Genomic DNA, 8,615 nt, shown 5'->3' with positions numbered 1-8,615 from the left:
ATTTGACGTGACGAGACATTGACGCGACAAAACATTGACGCGACATGACATGACTTTCTTTCATTCTTGACCACATTTTTATTTTTCTAGTGTTTTGCTTAAAATAAGAGCCACACCTTTATTCTTACATGTATTTGATATTAAAGATACATACATTATCACATTTATAGAAATGGAATTCTTAATATAAAAGGTCAAAACCCCTAAAAATCAACCTACTCCCTCATTTTCTGAAAACTGCCGCCCAACCCCAAATGTTGTTCTCTCATCTCTCTCAAATGAGAGACACGGCAGTCCCCATCTCCCACGGCCTCCCCTTTTAATCTCTCTCTCTCTCTCATTTTTGGAGAGCCCTCAGCTGTCTCGTAGAGGAAACCCATCGGCTCTCTCTTTTATCTTCACTCTCAAATGGAAAGGGCTACTGTTTCTCTTCTTAGCCATCATCGCTGACCTGCAAGCTACCGGAGAAGGTGACTCCGGTGAGACAAGGTCGTTCATTTTTCTTTAGAGTCGCCAGGCGTCGCCGCCTAGGCACAACCGGGTTCGCTGTTGTTCAAACGCCACAGATCTGGCATTGAACGTCGAACCTTCATTTCATCTCTTTCTCGACCTCACCGGAGTTCATCGTCAGTGGGTCATTTGCGACTGTTCGAGACTGCTTTTTGCTACCTCTATTTTAACTCATCGCACTTCCATTTTTAAGTCGTTGTTATGACTGTTGTTTATTACTGATGTTCTAACTTTTGTGATGATTTTGGGGTTTTCTTTTAAAATTCACTGTATTGCCTTGCTTGGCCGGAAACAATAGAATTCCGGCGACCCCCTGTTATGCTTTGATTTTGACTGGACAAAGCATACCCAGCAGCCCTCATATTTTGTCATGGTTTCACTTCATTCTTTAATTTTTCTACTGATTTAAATCATGAGACCCAAACGATGGTAATAAAACAGGCACAAAATAATTTTGGGGTTTGATTATTCTCGGATTTCTACCGATGCTGGTGCTGTGACTTTTATTTGTCACTATTTGTTCCCTAAATTAAGAGATGCTTTTGCTGCTTAGAAGTTTAGTTTAACCTTCGTATGTGTTTGAGGCCTTCGCTGCTGATTGTTGACCCATGGTTTACTTGCTTCCTTCACAAATTTGCACAGCTGATTAAAATGGTACTTTGGCATATAAATTCTTCCGCCTTGACTATGTGGTAATGTCATATTTCCGGTGCACCTCTTTTCGCTATTGCTATAATTTGAAGTTTGCAGGCGGATCTGTTTGCTTGGGAAACGTTTTTGGTATTGTTATTGCCCGTCTATGTCAATTGAGCATGAGGTTGGTATTGAACAAAATTTACACTAAAGCTGATGAGAACAATATTTTGAGGCCACGACGCCCTGAATGACCCTCATATTGGGCCTGAAATAACGAGGTGATGATTATAAACATCTGACAATAAAAGACAAGGATTGAAAAATAAAAGACGAGGATCCGATGAATCAATAAAACCTTCGAAAGGCGACACAATTAGCTATCGTAGTCGCAACCAAGGTGGTTCATGTCCTCATGTCTAGATGGATATTACACATATCTGAGCCTCTTATATCATTTTTAAAACTATTTTTCAAAAATAATTTCCCAAAAAATATTTTTTCCAAACAATCTTTCAAAAACTAAAACATTTTCAATTTATTCAAAGAGTATCTTCCTATATTATTTTTAACTATTTTCCTAAAGTCTTTTGAAAATATTTTCCAAAAACACTTTTAAAAGAAATCTTCCAAAAATATTTTAAAATCAAAAACCATTTCAAAATATGTCGTTTAATTTATTTTACCTTATATTTTTTTACTAACAATTTTACTTCTCTTGTCTTGCAAGGTATTATTACGTGGAGCAGCTTTCGAAAGATGACACTCGGAGATGAAACCTACCCTGTCAAATTCCCGCTTCATGCTTCCCATTCTTGGATGTACCAAAACGTAATGTATAGCAAAAATTGTAGATCGAGTTTGTGTTTTCTTGCTTGCTTTGATAATGTTTATTTGCTAAACACTTAGGAAATTGCATATTATTAATAATCAGAGTAACTTGCAATATTGTGTGTCAAATAATTCTTCAAGTGTGTATAGGATGTTGAATTCTAGACAAGCCTCAATGGATACTGGAAACAAAAGGAGAGTTCAGTGTAAAGTCAGCATGGGAATACTTGAGAAGAAGAAATGAACCTGCCAATGCTTACAAGAAAATATGGGTGAAAGGTTTGCCTTGCAAGATTGCTTTCTTCATGTGGAATGTGGAAAGTATGGAGAAATAAGCTGCCTTTTGATGATTTTTTCAGAAGAGTGGGATACCTAATGGCTTCTAAATGATGGTGTTGTACTGAACCAAAGGAGGAGACAAGGCAGCATCTCTTCTTTACATTATATGCTGCTAATAGAGTGAAATTATTTTCTTGGGCATGCAGGTATTGCATTGGATGGGATTACATTTCATCAGGATGTGACTTAGGTGCTAGACTGTTGATGTGATTCCTAGATTGCAGCCTATTCTGCAAGCTTTACAAGCTGTTATTGTGTGGGAGTTATGAAAGAGAAGAAATAGCTACAAATATGGAGATGCAGTATCTATAAGTAGAGTTATCTATCAAGTTTCCACGACCATGCAATCCTTAGTCAGAGTTAGAAAGACAGGCCTGCAGAATGTGCCACAAAAATAGCCAGAACTGTTGAATATAATGGAGGCCTATATACCTAAACTGAAGGTTAGTAAGGTGATGTGGGAATATCCAAGTCCAGGGTGGATCAAGGTTAATACAGATGTGGCTTATAGGGGAAATCCTGGAAGAAGTTCCATTAGTTTTGTGCTACGAAATGAGGAGGGCGATGTAATATATGGATGTGGAAAGGAGGTACAGGAAAGAACAAATACTAAAGCTAAAGCAAAGGCAATTTTGGAAGCCTTGAGGTTTTGTGTGGAAAATGCCTATGTGCTTATTGAGCTTCACGCTGATTCAATGATGCTCAAAAATGTGATAACTGGAGAATGGAGTGTGCCATGGGCCATTACTGCACAGGTAGAGGAGATTAATGAAATGATGGCAAGGATTAACGTAACGGTTGCTCATACATTAAGGGAAGGAAATAGATTGGCTGATCATCTAGCTAATTATGCATTAGATGTTGGATCTATTCAGGCTTACTATTTTTGGAGCTAGAGAATTAAGGGAGGAGTATAGTAAATAATGATAAATTACAATGCTCGTATCTAAGAGTAAAAGTAGCAAGAAATTAGGAGGAGAGGAGATAACAAGGTGGAGTAGCAGGCTGAAAACAACTGGAGAAGTACGGTTACTTGAAGCAATGAGGATTGAATAGAGTTTGGAGTTAATAGGATCAAGGGGTGTGTTGTGGAGAAAGATAATGCACCCAATAGCATTGATACCACATACAGGGAGCCAGGCGAATAGCTGTGCAGAACAATATGTTGCTGCTAATCATCATACTCAAGTCCTTAGGGAGGAGGAGATGATGATCTTTTTTATACTAACTCTGTGTTCTTTTTTGCAGGGATCTTTACTATATCCATGTCCTACTATCTGCTATAAATTCAAAGGGTGGTATTAGCAGTTGATGCTCATTCCCTTTAAAAAGTAGTATTAATAGTAGGCATAAGCATGGAAACATGTAAAATTCTGCCCAGAAAGTTAATCGACATAAGATTTTGGCAGTCGAATATGGGAACAATGGGTGCATTGTGTTGCAAAAAACCAATACACCTCATTAGTTATACATCCCAAGAATGGTTCCAATCAATGGTTACCACAGATTACTATTGGAGATCACGCGATCACACGTTTAAATATGGGATATGCAAGAGAAAGCTGCCCAGAAGCTTGATCGATTTACTACATGACTTGGGCTTTTGGAACATAAAATTGGGAGCACTGGATGCATCGTGGAACATCACCCTAATGAATATCAGTAACTCTACATCCCAAGAATGGTGCCAACAATTGACATCAACAGATGCCTACTGGAGATCACACGACTACCTGCTCAAACAGTGTATGCTCCCACATGCTCGAAAATGCTGGAACTTAGTCTCATTGAGAAGCAAGTATAACTGTCCAAGAAACTGTGAGAATGCAGTTGCATTACTGGATACTAGTCATCATGACAATCAAATAATACTAAGGGATAAGATGGGCAGAGGTAAAGATAGTCACGATATTTTTCTGGAAAGACAAGGGCGTTCCAAGACAGTAGGCTTTACAATAGAAGTTGCTACAGATTATATGGATGATCGTAGGAGTTACACAATTGAGGAAGATGCAGATGCAGGTTTGCAAATCAATTTGAAAGATTCATTACTGGTTTCATTAAGTTCACCGTTGATACAGCAAAGGGAAGATAGTCAAAATTGCAACAAAAGAAGGCTACATATGGGCTTCAATTGTGAAGATTTAGCATGGCTAGTTTTTATAAAACAGTTTCACTGCTTTATTAGCCTACTTTTTGTGATATCAGTGTTGAGCACATTTCCCAACATTGATAATAGAAATTATATATTCGTCAAAGTATATTTCTTTCATCTTGTAAGACCTCCTTGCACTTTGTTTTATTTTGAGTTTTATATATATAAAAACTAGCCCTAGGCACCTTGCCTAGTGGATTTGCTAAAAATAATATTTAATATATTTTATGATGTGGTTAATTAATTTACGACTGGTGTATACTTAACTAATTAGATTAGTCATATCCATAAAAATTAAAACATGTCATCTAATTGCGAAAAAAATAAAAATAAGTAATTCTGTCTTTGTCTTTATATTATATGAATACATTTCGAATCACTTTATGTATAAAAAATGTTCTTTAATTGACGCATTTAAGTAGAGAATTGTAGTTGGACTATCATACTATTCTTTGAAAACCTTAGGTCTTGTAGTCATTCGGGTTTGGCTCACATAATTTGTGTTCCAAGACCATAACTCTAAAAATTATCTTTAGTTACCCATTGAATGATAACTCATTTTTGTGTAAATATTTCTTTGTAATGATGGGATAATTTTATTTCTTATACGACATTCACTTTTTATTCATCAAATTAATTCTTCTACTTTTTTCATTGTATACTAAGGTTGTTCAAAGATTGTTCTTTTCTACCTTGTGCTAATCATTTAGAGTAAATTCTATTTTGCATTTAGTTTTTCACTCAAATGGTTAATCTTTTGTACATAAATTAAATTCTTTTAAAGTGTATTTTCTAATTGATATTCATTTGTTCAATTTGCAAATATTCCATTCATCGCTACATGTTATCTTACATTTTTCCTTTCTTTGACAACCTCTTATAGTTGTTCATTCATATTAAACAAATTCTTTCATATTCTATTCATTAAGTTAAAGTGCAAGATATAGTATTTGTGCATCCTTAATCTTGTCTTGAATTGTTAATGATCCTTTTATTAATTTTGTATTTTAGTCGAATCATATATTGTTCCTTTCTTACATAACCTACTCAAAAAAAAAATCAAATTCTTCTCTTTGTGTCTTGTGCACTGATTTTCAAAAATATAGATTATTTCATATATTTTATTCATTTACTTTTACTACACATGCACGTAAATATAAATATTTTATTATTCGCTTGTGTCAATTAACTGTCCCTTCTTCAATGTATTTTTGTAAAATATTAAGTTAATTCCTTTCTTACACTATTCATTACATAAAAAAAGTATTCAAAATAATTATCTCCTCCTATTAGCGAATCACTTTAAAGGTAAGTTTTCTTTTTCTTACACTTTAGCCTCTCACTCAAAATAATTTACCCTTACACATAACATGCATTCTTTAAGTGCGATTCCTTTCATATTATTCAAGTTACACTAAAATATCATTCTTTAATATCCTTTTTATACCTTCACATATTACATTTTGTTGCACATATATTTTTGTCAAATATTTTGCTATTCTTTTCTAGAACTCACTTTATACTTGGTTTATCTTTTGGAATACGATTCCCTTGTCTACTTTACATATATTTCATAAGAGTCAATATATTTTAATCTTTTCATTTCAAAAATACCAAAAATATTTGCATACTTCATCCGCACATAATTCATTACATATTTAACATCATCACTGTTCATTCTAGTAGATGTTAATCATTCTTTTGAACCTTCCCTCCCTTATTTGATCGAGTCTGTATGAACCACATTTTGTTGATCTTGAGGGTTACCTAACACTTTTCCCTCGAGATAACTTGAACCCTTACTCAAAATCTCAACAATTTCGTAGATCATAGTCGAAGTGTACATTATATAATGTAATATAAGTGTCCTAGTGTACCTTAAACATTAGGTGGCGACTCTAAACTTTAGTTAACTTTGTAGAGTACTATAAGTTGTAGTTTGTTTTGTCTTGTTCAAAATAGGGTGCAACAATATACACATAAAAGCAACATCAAATTTATATAAAGCGATAAAGGAAAGGGAATTGGACTCATAGTTTGGGCCTGAAGAATGTTAGGCCCAGCGGGTGGCGATCAGTTGCGGCAGCTTCAATGACTTCAGACTCAAGGTTGGAACTTGGGCTTGAGTTCTTGAGAACTCAACAGACTCAGTTCAATCATATGTGGAAAAAAAAGACATTAGTGATAGAGCCCAATATAACACTTAAATACAAATAATACCAATATAAGGCCCAAAGTAACTGTAACAAGTGCTGGTCATTAAGAAGGCAATAAAATTAATGTAAGGTCAAAATAGAGCAAACAAATGTACAGTGAAGCCTTTATTTCATTTAGCACTAATCCTAAATAGATTAACAAATGTCAATGATTAAGAGCTTAAGGTAAAATTCCATCCATGGACAAGACATCCTTTGGATCCCTATCACTTCAGAGTTTACAAGGGTCTCAGGGACCCCGAGAAGTGCTTGTGTCCGGGAGGGTATCTCATTGACAAACTAAATCTTACTCCTAAATACCCTTAATCATTCACACTTGCTCTTCCCTATCGTCTTAAATGCCAATGAGGCCTTCACTGTAACTTTCAATATAACAATCAAAATACTATTGTGAGTGTGGTTGGGGGAATATCCCCACCCCTCGGGTGCTCACCTGCAACATCAAGTATAGTATCAACAGCCACCCTTGGGGTGGCATTGGGCCTTTGGCGACTCCTTGCCTTCTTCTTAGGTTCCATGTACTGAAAGATTAGAACAACGCACAAGTTATAAAGAGGATAGTCTTACAATCAAGCTCTATCACACGATGTAGAATATCAAATAAGGGTGACATTCCTAAATGCTCAAACAACCTCCTAATTATAACAACAAATTATACCATTGAGACCACAATCCTAACACAAGTGTGTGGTACACAGTTAACATATTCAACATGCTCAAGAATACTCAAAGAAACCAATTATAGGTACAAACAAAGAGAGGGAACACCAGCAAATTATTTTAGAAGTCCAAACATTAAGTCATGTGACTTAGGGAGTAGAGAAGATACATAGTCCAGGTTTACATGAGTCCTTAATTGAGTTTGCAGTACTTAAACAGCTTATCAAACTAGATTCTAACTTAGCAGAGATTCACACATATAGATCAAATCCTAACTTCTGAGTTAACAACCGTATTTAGGATTCCTAAAGAGTACTAACGGGGTGTCTATCCAAGAAAGCTAGTTTACTATAACTTAAGCAAATGACATGATTACTTTCTCTTAAAATTACATAGCCTCGTATTCATACTAGACTCATTAAGAGTTAAGGCACTCGTATAAACACCATGTAATACTTGAGCAAGGCAGACAAACATCAGGAAACTTGTCTTAAGTTCACATGTGAGTCACAGTTAACTTATATAATCTTTGCAAGGTTCAGTTTCCTTTATATAACAATACAGCATGAGAGCACAAGCATAGGTATGAAGGATAAACAAGAAGTTTGTTTAAGAAACAGGAATGAGTGCAGAAAACCAAAAAGGAGATAATCAGGCACATACAAAAGATATTCTTAAAGAGTGCAAGGCTACAACATGGTAGAGTATCAAATAGCACAGTATCAGACCAACAACCTCATTACAGAAAGTTCAGAAGAATGAAAGTTTCATATTAAGTAGGTATGGTTCAGTTATATAGGTTAAGTGTGATAACTTAGTCATGATGAAGTTCAGCTTAGCATAACCAATCCAACGGATGAAACTCAAACATAACAGACACAATTTTAGTCAAATTTCTGGGCATAACTTAGGCTAGGTGGATATCATCTAACAGGATACACACACGACTAACTACATAAACTCATTAGAACTTAGTCTAGTTACTTTAGGGCATTATTTTATACAGTGAAACTCATAGATATGATCAAAAGTCACGAAGGTTACCAAAAGGCCTTTACAATGATCTTTCAAGAGGTCTCAGAATCACATAAACACATTTAAAGAAAGAAGAAAACTCAAACAACATAAGCTGATATATTTTAACTACAATGACAGCCGTGCACTTAATCCTTATGTATTCATAACTACTCTAGTTTAGTCTATCACACAAACAACCTCAAGTGTATCATATAGATCAATAAGTAACATTGAGGCAAAATCAGTATAGCAGA

General features: G+C 35.1%; 1 protein-coding gene across 2 annotated transcripts; it reads left to right on the top strand.

The window, feature by feature from the left end:
- Nucleotides 1-201: 201 nt before the first annotated feature.
- On the top strand, nt 202-4,680 carry LOC104101283 (uncharacterized). Of its 2 annotated transcripts, none has more exons than XM_070188590.1 (2): nt 202-1,424; nt 1,874-4,680. In XM_070188590.1, exon 2 carries the CDS (start codon nt 3,669-3,671, stop codon nt 4,641-4,643), a length of 975 nt encoding a protein of 324 aa, XP_070044691.1. In that variant the 5' UTR covers nt 202-1,424; nt 1,874-3,668; the 3' UTR covers nt 4,644-4,680. The 2 variants fall into 2 exon arrangements, with proteins under 2 accessions (XP_070044691.1, XP_018627982.1); XM_018772466.3 differs by having other exon boundaries at nt 202-1,543.
- The last annotated feature ends 3,935 nt before the right edge of the window (nt 4,681-8,615 follow it).

The sequence above is a fragment of the Nicotiana tomentosiformis genome, chromosome 11 (assembly GCF_000390325.3).
Source record: "Nicotiana tomentosiformis chromosome 11, ASM39032v3, whole genome shotgun sequence".
Lineage (NCBI taxonomy): Eukaryota > Viridiplantae > Streptophyta > Magnoliopsida > Solanales > Solanaceae > Nicotiana > Nicotiana tomentosiformis.
The sequence above is the reverse complement of the archived record's forward strand: the minus strand, read 5'-3'. Positions and strand labels throughout refer to the sequence as shown.